This window comes from Pseudorca crassidens, chromosome 3, assembly GCF_039906515.1.
Source record: "Pseudorca crassidens isolate mPseCra1 chromosome 3, mPseCra1.hap1, whole genome shotgun sequence".
Lineage (NCBI taxonomy): Eukaryota > Metazoa > Chordata > Mammalia > Artiodactyla > Delphinidae > Pseudorca > Pseudorca crassidens.
Window position 1 is genome coordinate 137,392,924 of NC_090298.1, and position 19,187 is coordinate 137,412,110.

Sequence of the window (19,187 nt, forward strand, 5' to 3'; positions counted from 1 at the left end):
TAGTTTTCTTGTTTTTGCCTGTTAAATATTTTTCAAAAAATACAAAGAAGTTTTTTTGAAAAGAAACAAAATATCACATATAATCCCATTGCACAGAAAGAGCTAATTCAGTGTTACATTTCAGGATACATCCTTGAAGCACATGAAGAAAGGTGTATGTGTGTATTTATATTTCAGAGACAGATGTTTGGAGTTCTCTTTTTTCATTAAACCAAAATATGATTATTCCAAGCACACCATTTTGCAATTTTTTTATTTAATAATATGTTCCACATAGCTCTTGATGTCAAGAGATATAAACCATTTTAAACAACTGATAGTAATCCATTTTATGAATGTACCATAATTTATTTAACCAATACTTATTAATGTAAGTTGTTTCCATGTTACAACAATAATGTTATAAACATCCTCATACTTCTTTTTACTCTTGTCTGTTTATTTTCTTAGGTTAAGTTTTGAGATTGCTGTGTCAGAGTGTACACATTCTGCATGAGTGTTGTGATTACATGTGAGCATTCTTGGTCTTTTTTAATCTGAAAGAAAAACAACTCTTCATCTCAAATTTATATTTTTGAGAACTAGGAAGATAAACTATTTTTTTCATGTTTTATTTGCCGTTGGTGGTTCACCTGTTCATATCCTTTGCCCATTTTTTTGAGTTTTCCACCTTTTTCCACTCCTTTATTATTGATTAAGGATATTTACCATTTGTCAGAATATTTGTTATAAATTTTTTTTTTCTGCTGTCTTGGGGCTTGTTTTCCCTGTAGACTTTTTTTTTTTTTGGCGGTCATATTTAATGGACTTTTCCTTTATACCTTCTAAGGTATTGTGCTTAGAAGGTCCTTTCATGTCTAAAAATTAACCTAATTTTTTAAATCACATGTATATTTTTTACATTTAAATGATCTGCCTGTTATTCGTTTTGACATAGTGTGAAGTAGAAGTCTAGATTTCTTATATAAGTACAGTAGTAAACTATTACTACAGTAGTAGTAAAGTTTTCTCAATATCATGTATCAAATATTATTTCCTTACTAATTTGAAATTCCACCTTTATCATGTGTTGAAATATCCATTATGCTCTGAGGCTTATTTCTGGACTCTCTGTTTAGTCTCTGGATCTTTTTATTTCTATGCCAGTAACGTAGTCTTTTAATTACCAAAGCTCTGGCAGTTCACCTCCTGCCTACTTTGTTGTACTTCTTTTTCAGATATAGTTGAGGCTGTCCATTCTCCCAGATGACCTTGAACACATTTTGTCAGATTCCAAAATAAAAATTTAATTGGGATTTTTATTAAGTAATAGATGTGATTGAGCCCCCTGGCCTATTCTTATCTTTAATACCTCTTGTATGTCACCATAAAGTATGAGTATTTGCTATTGCACCCTGAGGGATCCTCTTTCTCATGTTTAGAAAGTACTGTTCTATTCTAGCTTACTTTATATTTTTATTTAAAAATGAACATTGAATGCTATCAAATAACTTTTTTGGCATCTATTGAGATGTCATATCCATTTTTTAACCCATAATAATAATTGAATTAATTCTTAGGTTTCCTATTGTGATATCATAAAATAAACCTTACTTGGTCATCGTGCGTTATTCTTTTAGTATACTCCTAGATTTAATATGTCTGTGGTTTATTTGGAAATTTTGTATTTCTCCTTAAAGGTGACACTGGTCTGAATTTTCCTTTTCTATACTGTCTTTGTCACTTTTCAGTGTCAGGATTGTATAACCTCATAAAATAAACTGGATGATATTCTTTTCTTTCTTGCTTTCTACAACAGTTTATTAGAGCAGGAAATATTTTTCTTTAAAGGTTTGTTAAAACTGGCTAGTATGACAGTTTCAGCTTTATGCAAAAGCTTTATGGTCCTCATGCTTTGACCACTTTAATTTTTTGCATAGCTTTGGTCAATTTATTGGTTTCCTAAGTCTTAGAAAAAGTTTTAGTCATTTATATTTTTCCAGAAATCATTTGTTTCATTCAGATCTATTAGTTGCATGAGAGTATTTTCTTACAGCTTTTTAAAATCTCACTTTTCTAAATTGTAATACTTGGTAGAGATTTGTCTACTGTGTTGAGCTCGAAGAACCAGGTCTTGCTTTTACACATCACTTCTGCTTTGAGAGGAGAGCTTTGTTTCCTAGTCCATTAATTTCTACTTTGGGTATGCTTTCTCATTCCTTCTATTGTTGCTTTTTTTCCAGTCAAATATATATTTCTTTTTAAATTATTTTTGTATTACAAAAGAAATGCATGCTTGTTGAAAAGAAGTTAAGCAATTACAGAAGAATGTAAAGTGAAAAGTGAAATTCAAGCTCCCCTTCTCCTCTCCCCCTTCAGTCCCAGTCTTGTCCCCACAGATAATGGTAAAAATTTGAGGGACTGTTTCTACTTTTCCTATGCATTTATGTATACATAGGTTTTGTTTTTAATTAAATCTTTTCTGGTTTTCTGTTGCAGTGTAACAAATTAACAGTCACCTAAATGATTACAGTCCCTCATATTTGAGGGATGGCTGAGCTCAGCACAGTGACTCTTAAGCATGCCTGTGATCACAGGCAGTTGGTGGCTGGGGCTGGAGTGGCTGAAGGCATATGCACTCTCACTCTCTGTCCTCTGGGCTGAGAAGGCTCAGGGAGCTGAGGCTGGAGCAGCAGGGGCTTCTTGGGCATCTCTGTCTACACATGGTCTCTCCACTTGATCTCCAGTGTGGTGCCTCAAGGTTAGCCAGACTTTTCCCATGGAAGCTCAGAACTTCAAAGGTATATGCCCAAGGGAAAGAGCCAGGAGGAAGCTTGTACTGCCTTTGTTAACCTAGCTGCAGAAGTCACAGCATCCTTTCTGCTGCTTTCTGCTCATAAAGACAGGCCTTACTGGCCACCCAGGTTCAAGGGTCAGGAATATAGATTGGTGGGAGGCGCAACAGAGGAGTTGCAGAAAACATCATGTATAGCTTTGGTTTTAACATAAGGGAGGTTACTATAAGGAGTTAATGCTGTACATAGTATTCTTTGAGTTAAAATTTTATCCTGGAGCTTTCTTCATTTCATTACATATTCATTCTCTGCATTCTTTGTTATGGTTGCATAGGGTTCTGCAATATGGCTATAACATGACTGATTTAAATATTTCTCTATTGATGGACCCAATTTTCCTGTATTTCGAAGGAATGGCTGCACTTACACTAGAGTGGATGGTGGCAGACTAGGGCTCTCATTCACTCTCTCTGAAGTGCTTTATTTCTGGACAAAGCCCCTGACTTTGAGATTTTGAGGGGTCTTGGAGCCCCTAGTTCCCCACAGCAGCAGAGAATTTTCCCTGAAATACTGGACCTTTTCACCTCAGTTTGGGGGAAGAAGGAGTCAGAGTTATCAGTTAAGGTCACCACTTTAGAGATACAGGTCTCTTTTTTTTTTTATTACTTTGTACCCAAAGAACTTTGTTGATCTTTGTCAACAATTTGATTGTTGAATAAATAAATAAATAAATAAAACTTCAGAATATTCCCTTAAATTCTGATTTTTAGTAAGTTTAGAAGGTGATGGGGTTATTTTTCTTTTGGTTTGTTTGTTTGATTGATTGCTGCTTTAAGCTGGTTAACCTACTGATTGTCAGGTTATCCTAACAATCCTATTGTTTTATCCTGAGATAGGAAGGTAAATACCCTGAATTTTAAAGACTGTAAGGTTTGTGGAAAGTGCGAAAAGTTATTTTTCACTTAAACTGGTACATTTTATTTCAATCAGGTTGGAGTGATCGATTTTTCTCTCTACATTAAGGATGTGCAGGATCTTGATGGTGGCAAAGAGTAAGTTCTGTATTGTATGCTGTTCTTCACGTTTTTAATGAAATTCTGGCAAAGAATGCTCCTTTTTTAAAATTGAGGTATAATTGACATATAACATCATTATTAGTTTCAAGTGTACAACATAATGATCTGATATTTGTATATATTGCAAAATGATCACCACAATAAGTCTAGTTAACATCCATCACCATACGTAGTTACAAAAAATTTTTCTTGTGATAAGCATTTTTAGGATCCACTCTCTTAGCAACTTTCAAATATGCAATACAGTATTATTAACTACAGTCACCATGCTGTACATTACATCCCCAGGACTTACTTACTGGAAGTTTGTGCCTTATGGCCCCATTCACCCACTCCCCCACCCCCCCCCCACCTCTGGCAACCACCAGTCCCTGTATCTGTGAGTTTGGTTTTGTGTTTATTTTAGATTCCACATATAAGTAAGATCATAAGGTATTTGTCTTTCACTGTTTTACTTACTTCGCTTAGCATAATGCCCTCAAAGTCCACTCATGTTGTCAGAAATGGTAGGATTTCCTTTTTTTTAATGGATGAATAGTATTTTATTATATGAATATACCACATCCATTGATGGACAGTTAGGTTGTTTCCCTATCTCGGCTGTTATAAAAAATGCTGCAGTGACCATGGGGGTGCATATACATTTTCAAGTTAGTTTTCATTTTCTTTGGATAAATACCCAGAAGTGGAATTGCTGGGTCATTTAGTAATTCTATTTTTTAGTTTTTTGAAGAATTGCCATACTGTTTTCCATAGTGGCTGCACCAATTTACATTCCCACCAACAGTGCACAAGTGTTCCCTTTTCTCTGCATCCTGGCCTACACTTACTACTTCTTGTCTTTTCGGTGATAGCCATTCTAACGGGTATGGCGTGATAGCATACTGTGGTTTTTGATTTGCATTCCCCTGATGATTAGTGATGCTGCATCTTTTCATGTAACTGTTGGCAAAGAATGCTACTTTTGTTTTTGTGTTGTTTGATTTTTTATTTAGCTATTTTTAATTACAGTGGTAATACATTCCTATTCCCATTGTTTAAGGAATTAGGCTCTGTGGAAGAATAGAGAGTACAAGGCAAATTTCCCCATTAACACCATCCCCTCGTCTCCATCTCAGTCCCACTCCCCCTGCTTCTTCAGAGGAAGCTACTCATGCATGACTCCTTCCAAGCCTTTCTTTACTGCCTTGCAGGTATATATTTTTTGGTAGTGTAATTTGCTTTATGGTTTGGATGTAAATGGAAAGGTACTATTATATATTTAAGTTGCCACTAGACTTATTCTTTGATCCTACTGTGTCTTGGGTGTCTTTTCATGCCACATTGTAGCTCTACCTCATCCTTGTTAACAAGAGCATTAAAAGAAGTTATCCTGGAAAAAAAAAAAAAAAGAAAAGAAAAAAGAGCAAACAATGTATATAACATGCTACCATTTATGTTATAACAAAAAAGACATACATCCATATTTATATGTTGTACTTCCATATACGTGGATCATTTCTAGAGAGGCACATTGACCTGAAAACAAGGCCACCTGTGGGGAAGAGGTCAGGAGACAGGCATGGGAGGGAGTTTCACTGTAAACCCTTGCGCTGTGTTTGAATATTTTACCACGTACATCTGTTACCTGTCTTTCACATGTCTTTGTAATGAGAACTCTTCCTTCTCAGTGCCTTGGCAGTGCACCTTACCAAGGAAGGGACCAGCGGGAATCCCATTAATGCTTCATGCACCCACAGTACAAGGATTCACTCACTTGAAATTTAAAATACATTCTTAATGTCAAAAAGAACTGGAAATAAACTGATTATCCACTATTAAGGGAATACAGTCAGCCTTTCAACCTGCAGATGTGGAACCCACAGATATAGAGGGTCAGCTGTGCTATGCCATTTGTATAAGGGACTTGAGCATCTGCAGATTTGGGTATCCACAGAGGTTCTGGAACTAGTCCCCCGTGGATACCTAGGGACATCTGCAATTGAATGAATTGTAGAACATCTGAAGTATTCCACACTATGTATTATACAGACATGAAAGAAAAACAAATTTGACCTACTGTATAGTAGATTTAGAGGGATTTCCACAGGTATTATTGAGTGAGAAAAGTATAATACTGAGAAGTATATATATCCCATTTTTTTTAAACCCCCAAATTCTCTAATATATATTTTAATTGCATATACTATATGTAAAAATATAGATAGATATTATGATTATATACACATAGGATACTCAACAAGCTATCAGTATGTGTTACCTGGGAGAGCTATGTAAAGGGCAGAAAGGTAAAAAAAAAAAATGACTGCACTGACCAGCAAATCCAGCACCTGTGGCATGAACCTGGGTCACATGATCCCATTTATGTACATATGTATGTAAAGAAATTGGTGGGAGGAGCCTAACTTTAAAATGATAAAGTCTTTTTTGCTTTTTTTATAAAGATGTATGAAGTTTCGTTGTGTTGTGTTTTTGCTTTTTGCTTTTTTTTTTTGGCCATGCTGCACAGCTTGCAGGATCTTAGTTCCCTGACCAGGGATTGAACCTACCCCCTTGGCAGTGAAAGTGTGGAGTCCTAACCACTGGACTGCCAAAGAGTTCCCAGAGTCTTTTTTTTTAACCCAGACTAATCAGCTTTGTGTTTTGAAGAGTCTTGTGGTCTTCTTTTCTGAGGCAGCTTCTTTTCCTTCAGTATAACAAGGGCTGCTTCATCTCCTAACTGGAGAGCCATTTACATGTGGCTTTTGGTGTTTCTCCCTTGCCTGCCAGTGGCTTTCTCAAATGCTAGGGGAGAGATGGGAGGAGCGTCTGCAGGGAGGCTCCTCTCCAGGCAGCCTGTTTCCAGTATGTCCCATGTCTTCCTAGCCCGCCTTGCTGGTTCACTTAGGACCGTGCAGACATTACTAAGCTCTGACCATCTCTTGGTTTCCTGATGACATTGGTACTCCTACAAGGTGACTGGAAGGTTGGGGGACAATTAAAAGTATTAACCCTGAGTAAAAAGAATTTCTCTCTTTTTATGTTCTTTTTAAAAGGCATGAAAGAATTACTGATGTCCTTGATCAAAAAAATTATGTGGAAGAACTTAACCGGCACTTAAGGTAGGACTCCCTCCTTTTTCCAGTGTTGCAATTCATTCTCAGTGCCCGATAATTGCCTCATGGAACCTTTTTGAGTTGCCATATATTTATAACTAACTTTTTTCCAAACCAAGAAAAAAGGTTGTCGTTCAGTGCTCATGTGTACAGACTGTAGAAGTATGATTTCTTGATAAAGAGCTTTGGGGAATCCTTCGATCTTTTGTTCTGTCTAGTTATGCAAATTAGAGAGTAATAAATTAAACCTCTCCACCCCTTAGCCCACCGCAGCATAGTTGGAAATCACTGCATGGGAAGCATTATTGCTGCTGGGAATCAACACACATCCCTCCAACGTTCTGGGCAGGAAAAAGGGGTTGAAAACCACTGGGCTAGACCTTTGAGAACAATTCAATAGTGATAGCAGGTATCTTTATCTTGAATTTTCATTTTAATTGGAAAGCTACTCCTGTGTTTCATGAAACACTAGTTGTTGCAGGTTTTGATGGAGAATGGATGGAGATTCTCAGCCTAACATGTTTGGGAAAAATAATTCTCTCTCTGAACCCTCTTTAGAGAGTACACTGTGCACATTAGCAGTTCTCTGCGGGAGCAGCCTCTCTGGCCCCCAAAGCCAATGAAGCAGGCAAAGGAGTTAGTGTGTTCTTCAGAACATACCTAGGGTATGCTGCTCTGAGCTTTCCTGAGGTGTGATGCTGGCTATTATTTTGAGAGTGAGATTCTTAATCCATGCTTAGTTTATTGAGAACTTTTATAAGGAATAGATGTTGAATTTTATCAAATGCCTTTTAGCATCCATTAAGTTAATCATGACTTTTATCCCTTAATTATTGATGTAATATAGTTTATTAATGGATTTCTTCATAGGGATAAACTCTACTTGATCATAGCTTTAATAATTTAGTCATTCTCTTAACATGTAACTTAACATAGTTGTTCCATAGTTTCCCCTCTGGCATGGTATCAGGGTTATGCAGCTTCACAAAATGAATCAGGAAGCTTTGCCTTGTTTCTGTGCCTGGGAACACCTTCTATTTCGTGAGCATTATTTGCTCCTTGAAAATTTGAAGCTCAAAGCCTGTATGGAGGCAATACTTTGCCAGCTTTTCAGTTTTTCCTTAGCTGTTAATTCATCTAGCTTTTCTCCTCGTGAGGATATATCTTTTTTGGTAATTTATGTTTTCTAAGGAAAAATAGAAATTTTGTTGATATTTTCTAAGTTATGTAGTTGGTACAGAATTGAAAATGGCATACTCTTAAAACTTGTAATTCCTTCCATATGTTTTGTTTTGTTGACTTTTTCATTTTGTGTCAATTTGTATTTTTATTTTTCTCCCACCCAATTCTTGAACCTTGGTTCATTAGCCTTGTCAGGTTTGTTTCTTGGTACCCCCCTCACCGACAAAAAGCCCCAGTTTTTGGTAGTAGGGTCTGTTGCCTAAAAGTGCAGGCTCTGGAGCCAGACCACCTGGGTTCATAGGGGTATGAAGTTAAGTGAGTTTTTCGATATAAAGTTATGGTTTCCTCATCTGTAAAACAGATTAACAATAAGATTTGCCTCACAGAATTGTGGGGAGTTGACGCATTTAAAGTGCTTAGAACAAACAGGGCCTGACATATTGTCCAAAAAGAAAACTACTACTATTATTGTTGTGGTTATTATTATTGTTGTTTGTCAAGTCTACCTTAGCTTTTACATATTTTTCAGTATGAAAGTAGTGCATATTACTTAAAGAATATGTGAAAAATGGGACAAAGTATAAAAAAGATTTAAAAATCACCTTTGATCCTACTACCCAAAAGTACCAATATCTTGTTATGAATATTACTTTAGATATATGACTGCCGGTGCGTTTTGGTTCCCATATATTGTGTTGGGGGAAATGCTGTTTTCTTTCCAGTTGGCTAAACAAGAAATGGATAGCATATTTGGAGAAAACATTGAAAACTTTTCAGTAAAAAAAATATATATATATATACACACACAAACACACACACACACACACACACACTGCTTACATATATATTTAGAATTCTCATATATGAGTTAATTGGAGACCCTTTGACTCTCCATTTCATATAGGAAATCTAGGAATCTCTATTCTCATTGTTTACAGATTGGGAAAACAGTCAGCTTTTATAAGTTCACATTTACTTAATATTTTCTTTTTTACAGCTGCACAGTTGGGGATCTTCAAACCAAGATAGAAGGGCTGGAAAAGACTAATTCAAAGCTTCAAGAAGAGGTTTGTAACTTATTGAAATTCTTAAAGCAGAATGACCCAAGAAGAGAAATGGTATGGTTGGTATATCTGACCAGAGCTTCTCACTGGTAGGAATGGGAATTGCTAACCTTGGGTTGAGCTGCACACAGGACAGACATTCTCAGAATTTCACATCCTCAGAATGTCCGTGTTCTGCCCTGGCCGGGGCTCCCATGAGCCAGTGCAACGGATCATGAGCCAGTTCTAAGTGACTTAGGTTTTATCACCTCACAGTGGTCCAGTAGAAGACAAGTCCTAGTTGGAAAAGCCCCACTCCTTTTGTGAACGTGCTATCCTCTTCCTCTTTTCCCACCTTTCCTATGACGTAGTGTGTCTCCCGGCTGCCCAGAAGGCACAGGCTCTTTTATGGGGTAAAAGTACCCTCGCCCCCGCTTCCGTGTCTCGGCCTCTCAGGAGCTTGGAACCAGTCTCCCCACAGTGTGGTCTTTCTCTGCTTTCTCACTAGGAAGAGAGAGAATGAAAGGACAGGAAGAAGGAGGGCTGAGGCTGAGGAAGAAAGCTTGCTGCCAGCTGCCCGGCAGTCTCCTTGGTGGACACATCTTGTCTCCTGTTAGCAGGAGGGGGGTTGCTCAGCCTTTCTGAGGCTTTCCACAGGTAGCGGTCCCTGGCTGCTCGACCCTCCCCACCAAGTCTCACTGGGAAGGAAGAGGGCTGTGAGGGGGGCCGGAGAGTGACCCCCCCCCCATGGTGTGGAGGCAGGTTACAGCCGAAAGGAGAGTCACAGAGCGCACCTTTGTAACGGAGGACCCAGTTTAAAGCTCACTTTAAACTTCCTGCACCCTCTTGAGGGGCCAGGCCTGAACAGCTTTCAGGAGAGGAGTTCAGATTTGTAACAGGAGAAAGAAACTCAAAAATGGGCCTCATGGGAGAGACTTCATCACACTTAGAGCTGAAGGACTCGAATTCACCTGGGGGGTGGAGTGGGCCTTTGGGCCTCACTTTGCTCATCTCTAAATTGGGTGATAATTCAACACACTTACAATAGTATTGTAAAGATTAAGTTAGGTTAATACCATATAAATGTGCCTTGTCCAACACTTAGCATGTGGAGGCACTCAAGGAGACCTTAGTTGATTTTATTTTATTTATTTTTTAAATTTTTTTATTTTATTTATTTATTTTTGGCTGCGTTGGGTCTTCATTGCTGCACACGGGCTTTCTCTAGTTGCAGCGAGCGGGTGCTAGTCTTCGTTGTGATGCAGGGGCTTCTCATTGCGGTGGCTTCTCTTGTTGTGGAGCACAGGCTCTAGGCGTGCAGGCTTCAATAGTTGTGGTGAGCGGGCTCAGTAGGTGTGGCTCGCGGGCTCTAGAGTGCAGGCTCAGTAGTTGTGGCACACAGGATTAGTTGCTCCGCGGTATGTGGGATCTTCCTGGACCAGGGCTCAAACCCGTGTCACCTGCATTGACAGACGGATTCTTAACCACTGCACCACCAGGGAAGTCCCCTTAGTTGATTTTAGAAAAGCAGATTCACTCTTTGTTCTCCCAGATGAGGTGGCATGCTTTTTTTTATATATATATAATTTTTATTGGAGTATAGTTGATTTACAATGTTGTGTTAGTTTCAGGTGTACAACAAAGTGAATCAGCTATACATATACATATATCCACTCTTTTTTAGATTCTTTTCCCATATAGGCCATTACATAGTAATGAGTAGAGTTCCCTGTGCTATACAGAAGGTCCTTACTAGTTATCTGTTTTATATATAGTAGTTTGTATATGTCAATCCCAATCTTCCAATTTATCCCTCCCCGCCCTTTACCCCCTGGTAACCGTAAGTTTGTTTTCTACATCTGTAACTCTATTTCTGTTTTGTAGATAAGTTCATTTATACCCTTTTTTAGATTCCACGTATAAGCAATATTGTATGATATTTGTCTTTCTCTGTCTGACTTACTTCACTCAGTCTGACAATCTCTAGGTCAATCCATGTTTCTGCAGATGGCATTATTTCGTTCTTTTTTATGGCTGAGTAATATTCCACTGTGTATATGTACTACATCTTCTTTATTCATTCCTCTGTTGATGGACATTTAGGTTGCTTCCATGTCCTGGCTACTGTAAGTAATGCTGCAATGAACATTGGGGTACATATATCTTTTAGAATTATGGTTTTCTCCGGATATATGCCCAGGAGTGGGATTGCTGGATCATATGGTAGCTCTATTTTTAGTTTTTTAAGGAACCTCCATACTGTTCTTCATAGTGTCTGTACCAATTTACATTCCCACGAGCAGTATAGGAGGGTTGCCTTTTCTCCACACCCTCTCCAGCAATTATTGTTTGTAGATTTTTTTTTTTTTTTTTTTTTTTTTTTTTTTGCGTTACACGGGCCTCTCTGTTGTGGCCTCTCCCGCTGTGGAGCACAGGCTCTGGACGCGCAGGCTCAGCGGCCATGGCTCACGGGCCCAGCTCCTCCGCAGCATGTGGGATCTCCCCAGACCGGGGCATGAACCCGTGTCCCCTGCATCGGCAGGCGGACTCTCAACCACTGTGCCACCAGGGAAGCCCTGTTTGTAGATTTTTTCATGATGGCCATTCTGACCAGTGTAAGGTGATACCTCATTGTAGTTTTGATTTGCATTTCTCTAATAATTAGTGATGTTGACCATCTTTTCATGTGCTTTTTGGCCATCTGCATGTCTTCTTTGGAGAAATGTTATTTAGATCTTCTGCCCATTTTTTGATTGGGTTGTTTTTTTGATATTGAGCTGCATGAGCTGTTTGTATATTTTGGAGATTAATCCCTGGTCAGTTGCTTCATCTGTAAATATTTTCTCCCATTCTGAGGGGAGGTGACATGCTTTGAATGAAAGTCTAATTTAGCTTTTGAAACTGAACAACTGGCTTATTTTTCCTTCAAAGGCAAACAGATGTAATAGAAAATGTACTTCAGAGAAAAGTATATCTCTCACTTCAGGGTGTGCTCTCTATGTCTTCAGAGAGTAGGATGGGAATTAGCTTATGGTTTTTGCCTGCTTCTTCCCTTGCAGCAACTAGCACCTCCTTTCAAGCCTTAAAGTTTCTTACGTGGGCACAGCAGTTATGTTTAGAAACCCCAGTCCTGGGTTCTGAGTCTGAGTGGACCTAGATGCTGTTGACCAAGAGGAGGTGAGGAGTTCAGTGCTTCAGGGCCCCCCATTAGTGAATGACGCTAAGAGCACAGCCAAGTATCGAGGGCAAATGTCTGGCTTCTTTCTCCTTCTCCAGCCTCACCTTCTCTCACCAGGCTGTCTCAGAGGCTGGGAAAGGAGAGGTTGGTTGGGGTATTTACTCACCTCTCCTGCTAGCCTCTCCTCAGCAGGTACATGAAGGCACCTGCTCCTGTACACTTTAGCCTAAACTACGTTAACTTGTTCAGGGCAAGGAAGATGTTTTCCTCGGGCACATCTTTAATGGTTTGGTTGTGATTCCTCTCCCAGCTTCTTTAATTCTCTCTCTAGTGATAAGATATCCTTTTGCTCATTGGCTAGAAAAACTAAAAAGAATGAAGAATCAGGGGGAAAAAAGCCCATAATCCCTTGGCTAAGTGACAGCTGTATATAGAGTCCCCATCTTTCCTTAAGCTTTTTTTGTTTGTTTGTTTTTGTTTTTCTTAATTATTTTTAACAGTTAAGTTTTTTTCTTTAAACTAGACGTGAGAACTTACTGTATAACCTGCTTTTTTATTTTTATTATATCATAAGTATGTTCTCAAGTCATTAAAAGCTTTTGTAAGTATTTTAATAACTACATATTTCTGTTTTATGCTTTTACTGTGATTTGTTAAACCATTTCTAGTATTGGACATTTAAGCTGTTTCTAATTTGTGTCCATAAATCTTTGCCCACATGAAGTAGTATGCTATCATTTTTGTAAAACAAGAATATCTAGGGAGGGCAGAGATGGCTAGGGGCAGGGGTAAGAGAGATTTTACTGTTTATGTTTTTATATCTTTGGAATTTTGAACCATGTGAATGTATTACCTATTCAAAACAAGGATAAAAAATAAAATATCACATATGTGAAAATACATTGTCAATTGTGAAGATGCCAAATGTTAGCTTTTAATTTGAACAGTAAGATTCATTTTGATGTTAAGAAATCTAAAAATCTTTCTTAATCAGCTTTCAGCTGCAACAGACCGAATTTGTTCACTTCAAGAAGAACAGCAACAATTAAGAGAACAAAATGAATTAATTCGTGAGAAAAGCGAAAAAAGCGTAGAGGTGAGAAGTAGGCCTTGCAGCTGGGCGGCATGTTCCCCACTCAGACATGTCCATCAGAGATCTCAAGCCCAGAACGTGCAAAGATGCCTTGTTTGACACCAGAAAATCCTGCCGCAGTGCCCTTCCGTGTCACTCTCAGGCCACCCGGACCACTTGGGGTTTCCCAAGTGCACTGCTCCCTTGCCTCTGGGCCTTTGTGAGTGAAAGTTCCTATTCCCTCTTCAGCTTCTCTCATGAGCCCGGTCCCCTGTGGTGCTGCCTCTGGCACCCATCAGTAGGCCTGGACCCTTCTCCCGTGTTTCCATAGCTCTTTGCACCTCCCTCCATTATAGAATCCGCTTACTGTTGTGTAGAATTGCTGGCTTGCAGCTGTCTCACCTGATGACTTGAGAGTAGAGACCATATCTGATTCATCTCAAAATTCACCCAGTGCTAAAAACGTGCTAGATAAATACTGAATGGGGACCTTTCCCACTCAGAACGACTATTCTATTTTAAAGAAAATTAAATTGTTTTCTGCACCTACCTTTTCAAAAATCTATTGGCTTGCTCTCATCCTTCATGTTCAAAGATATTTCAAAATACCTTTAAAATTTTAGCCTTTCTCTATTATGCTTAAAAAAATAGAAATTATGCTACTGTTTAAAAATATATATATGTTATATTTTTAAATACTTTGTAGTTAGCTTGCTTCTGTAAGCAGACCATTCCTCTGGTGCTCTTGTTTGATCACAGATAACAAAACAGGATACAAAAGTTGAGCTGGAGACTTACAAGCAGACTCGGCAAGGTCTGGATGAAATGTACAATGATGTGTGGAAGCAGCTGAAGGAGGAGAAGAAAGCCCGTTTGGTGAGTTTGCGAGCCTGAGTTACCAGAAAGATTCCTCAGTTTATTCCCTCTGTGTTACTTCTGTCAGCACTGTGCACACACATGCTTCAACCTGCTTTTAAAAACAAGTGAGTTTTTATGCAAATAAAGTTTTTAACATGTGAAAAAAAATACTCGCGGAGTATTCCTCATTGCCACCTACCTGCTTTCTGTTGACTTGATGCAGAGCCAGTGTTCATTGTAAAATGAGGAAAGGGAGAAAACTTAATCTAGTTACGCTCCAGACAGACTTGTCTGCATCTCCCTAACCTATTCTGACCTTCCGTTTGTATTTTCAGCACTGCCCAAGATACAACATCAGTTAAGTTCATTTCTGTGATGTGCTTTAATAATATTTTCCTTATTAATGTCCTTTTAAGGAACTAGAAAAAGAACTGGAGCTACAAATTGGAATGAAAACCGAAATGGAAATCGCAATGAAGTTACTAGAAAAGGACACTCACGAGAAGCAGGACACTCTAGTTGCCCTGCGCCAGCAGCTGGAAGAAGTCAAAGCAATTAACTTACAGATGTTTCACAAAGTTCAGGTGGGACTTGGCTTTATGTCCACATCACAACCCTGTTTCCTGCTGCTTGTCTACAGTGGTAGAGCTTGTCACGTGCTGCCTTTCCAGTCATTCTTTCCGCAGAAGGAGAGAATAGACACATCTGTGAGGGCCTAGTATTTGCAGACCTGGTCCTAGGCCATCTTACATGTTATTGCATTTATTTTATTTGAGTCTCCCGGCAGTCCCTGACAAAAGTTTATAAAATGCGGGGAAATGTAAGTGACAAGGTAAAATCAAATGGCTAAGTCACATGTCCCTGGTGGCACAGCTAATAAATAGAGCTGAAAACTGAACTGTGTCTCTTGAATCTAAATCTGAACTTTGCCTGTCATACGTTCACTGTCCCCCTGCTGTCTGTTTCTGTCTACTTCAGGTACTAATTGTTTGCCCCAAGAAATGGAGAAGTGGATTAAGGATATTAGTTAGTATTGCCTTTTCAAGCTTTGCCAATAAGTTAATCTTGCTGAGTCTCCAAGATCACCTCCCTCGTCATTTCAGAGTGGTCAAGGGGAGCTAGCCCAGAAAGAACCGGTCACGCCAGAGTTTGAAAGACAGCATCTAAACACTGCAACACTTTCTTGCCCAGAAGCTACCCAGAAGGGTACCATTCTGTGTCCTCAAAGCTTTTCCTTTTTTGAAGTTCTCTTTCCTATTTTATTGCCGAAACAGTCCCACTTCCTTTTCCATAGAGTGGTTTCAGTCTTACTAGTAGTAACATCTATGTCAAAGATAATGTGAGAGCAGACGGTACAAATAAACTGTGCTATTTTGTCCGTCTTTTTAAAAATTATTACATAATTAATATTTTTGTAATTGCAACAATGAAAATTGAAGCAAAAAGAGAAAAGGAAGAAAATAGTTTTACCCTCCCAACAAATTATCTGTTTTAATTTTTTCATGTTTTCTTCTGGTTTTGGTCAGCATATAGACATACTGTTAATACATGTTACGGGAAACTAAACTACTATAATAGCTTAAAGCATTGCAGACCAGCAGTTTTGCTCCCCACGGTCATTCAGGGATTCAGACTAATGGCAGCTCCAGCTCTCAAGGTCACTTGAGTTGTCACCATTCTTGCCAGCAGAAGTGGGGAGAAGAGCAAAAGTCCAGAGCCAGGGATTTGTTCTCAAACAGTGAGACAGCAGTTGCACCCACCATTTCTTCCGATCACATAGGAAAGGGCTAGTCAGCATGGCCAGGCTTGGCTACAAGGGGAGCCTGGGGCTCTTGTTTCTGGGCTGCAGGCCAGGTGAAGGGGAAAGTAGGTGTGGGTAGATGTAGTTGTCACTACAACAGTCGACCCCACTGAGCTACTGGCAAGCCCTGCTTCCTCAGAGTCCACAACCCTGGGTGATGGGCAGCACTCTCCCTCAAGCCCATAGGGCCTGTGTTCCAACTAGAAGACTATCTGTCAGTCACGTTAGCCTGTCCTGCCCAGGATGAACTGGTAGAGCAGAAACAAGATAACCATGATGAAATGCCTATTGGGAAAGAGGAAACAAGGGACACACCTGGCAGTCCCTGGCCCTCGGTGGTCATTGTGTCCTCTGGGCAGGAACCGTGAAGGCTGCCTGGGGTACTGAGGACTCCATTTCTTAGCATGTCTGGCTGCCGCTTCTGCCTTCTAGAGAGCATGTCTGTTGACCTCCGTGGCCCCTGAGACCACCATCTTCAATGGCTGATGGGAAGTGGGCTCCCGTGGAGTGGGCTACACAGCTTTGACGGCCAGCTTCTTGCCAGTGTCAGTGTACTGGCCTGGAGGTTGTATAAGGGATCCAACAGTCAGATATTTTTCAGACCAGACTGGTGGTTTCCTGGACAATCCGGTTCCCTCTGTCACAGCCTCTGGTCTGCTTGCATCCACTTGATCCGTGTGTCAGTGACAGTAGTCTGTTACGAGTAAACACAGTTCCCACACCTGCTCCGTTTCTTTGCTCTGTCAGTCTTTCTCATGTCAGTGACCAGTCATCTGGAACAACAGCTTGAGGCATGAGGAAAGCAGCCTACTCTGATCTTCGCTGCAGGATGTCACAGGGCCATATGGCTCACTCTTCAGTCCTCTCTCTTCCTTCTGAGTCGAGAAGCAGTTGACTTTTCTAACCTTTGGCCTCTGTATCCCTGTCCATCTCTCCCTGCAAACCCCTTGCTTATAGCACCTGTTCACATGGCAAGCCCCACTGCACATCCTAGCATTCTGGAGCCCTGGCACAGTTGCGTGGATTCCATCTTCCAAGTTTGGGCAAGTGACAGTTTGACTAAATGTTTGCCATAACTAACAAGGGTCACAACATCTGCTTTGACAGCACCAAACCCCTGGCTGCTGAGTCAGCACAGCATACATTGGGTTCCCTGGGGAAGCACCACCCCCAAGTCCGTCTCTGGTGCTGCTGGAATTCTGGCTTCATACGCTTTTCTCCCTCTGGGCTTCAGATGCAGAAGGTTGAGTCAGTCATATCCCTCTGTTTGGGGCACTATAATAAGACACCCTTCCTGTTTTCTTATTTCCTTTTATCCCCCACCCCGACTCCCATCCTCTTTCCTCTAGGCCAGCATTCTTAAGTGTTTATCTTTTTATTTATATTTGTCATTCTAAAACATGTATCATTTTGAGGACATGAATTTTAATTTACATAAGTGGTATCATGCTGTGGATCACATTCTATTCCTTAGTTTTTCTCCCTCATTGCTACATTCATCCTCATGTATATCTGCTGTTGGCTTCTTAGTGCAGTTTAGCTTCCCAGCGTTTGTACCCACTGTGTTTTCTTGCCCATTCCCCCGGTGACGGACAAACGGTTTTCCTCCACTGCGCTAGCACAAGCGACACCTTGGCAGCTAGTGTACCCATCTCCCTCTGAAATCTCTCTGGCAGACATAATTGTAGTGTCCTCCCAGCCAGACACTTCCTTTCCTCCTTTGTGTCCTTGGTTTGCATAAGCCCAGCCACACTGCTTTCTAGAAGGGCTGCACCAACACACGCTCCCTCCAGCTGTGTCCTGTGGTGCCTGTATTGCGAGGGTACAGTTGACTTAATATTCATTTCTCAGTCTAGTGAGCTTGAGCATCCCTTCATGTTGGTTCCCATTTATGCTGCTTTATGGCTTGCCTATTCATATTTTTTGTCCTTTTTTCTTTTGGGTTTCCTATGTTTTCCTTGTTGATTAGTAGTAATTCCATGTATGGTCTAAATTTTAGTCCTTTACCTGTTTACAGATTGTAAATATCTTCTCCTAGTGTCATCTACTGTCCTTAAGTCCCTATTTTTGATGTAGTCTAATGTGTTGATTTTTCACATATGGTTTGAAGTTTGGGGGTTTTGTTTTAGAACTCTTTCTCATGTCTAAGTGTCAAAGATATTCCACACTAGTTGTCTAAACCTTTCACATTTAGGTTTTTAATGTATCTAGAGTTAACCTTTGTATATGGCCTTACCTAGGGATCCAGTTTTCTTTTTCTCCATATAGTAAGCTGCTTAAAATTACCACAAACTGAGTGGCTTTACAAAAATTTGCCGTCTCACAGTACTGGAGGCCAGAAGTTTCAGAGTAAGGTGTTGACAGGAATGGTTTCCTCTCAGGGCTGTGAGGAAGTCAGTCCCATCCGTCTCCTAGATTCTGGTGGTTGCTGGCAATATTTGGGTTTCCTTCACTTGGAGAAGTTATCACCTCCATCTCTGCCCTCATCTTCACACAGCTTTCTCCCTGTGTGTGCATGCCTGTGCCCACATTTCCCCTTTGTAAAAGGACACCAGTCATATTGGATTAGGAGCCCACCCTACTCCAGTGTGACCTCATCTTAACTAATTATGTCTGCAGTGAGTGACCCGTTTTCCAAATAAGATCCTGGGTGGTACTGGGGTTAGGACTTCAACATAATGGATTTGGGATGGACACACTCGACCCATAACGTAGGTCAAGGCTGCCTACCTTTCCCCCTTTTTTCCCTCTTCTTTTTTTGATTGACTTATCTATTTGTAAATGTTTATCCTTTTTTCTTTTTTTTTAATTGAAGTATAATTAATTTACAGTATTGTGTTAGTTTCAGTGTAAAGCAAAGTGATTCTTTTTCAGATTCTTTTCTATTATAGGGTATTACAAAATACTGAATATAGTTCCCTATGCTATACAGTAGGTCCTTATTTATCTGTTTTATATATAGTGGTGTGTATCTGTTAATCCCAAATTTCTAATTTATCCCTCCTCACCCCTTTCCCCTTTGGTAACCATAAGTTTCTTTTCTACGTCTGTGAGTCTGTTTCTGTGTTGTAAATAAGTTCATTTGTATCATTTTTTCAGATTCTGTGT

General features: G+C 39.8%; 1 protein-coding gene across 3 annotated transcripts in view; it reads left to right on the top strand.

Annotated features, from left to right (window-relative positions):
- RUFY1 (RUN and FYVE domain containing 1) overlaps nucleotides 1-19,187 on the top strand; it is a 56,120-nt gene that overhangs the window by 18,410 nt on the left and 18,523 nt on the right. For all 3 annotated transcript variants that reach the window (XM_067732551.1, XM_067732552.1, XM_067732553.1), the window contains exons 6-11: nucleotides 3,765-3,826; nucleotides 6,886-6,951; nucleotides 9,125-9,194; nucleotides 13,343-13,444; nucleotides 14,180-14,296; nucleotides 14,695-14,862. In XM_067732551.1, coding sequence (XP_067588652.1) covers nucleotides 3,765-3,826; nucleotides 6,886-6,951; nucleotides 9,125-9,194; nucleotides 13,343-13,444; nucleotides 14,180-14,296; nucleotides 14,695-14,862 — 585 coding nt within the window. The remainder of the gene's footprint in view (nucleotides 1-3,764; nucleotides 3,827-6,885; nucleotides 6,952-9,124; nucleotides 9,195-13,342; nucleotides 13,445-14,179; nucleotides 14,297-14,694; nucleotides 14,863-19,187) is intronic.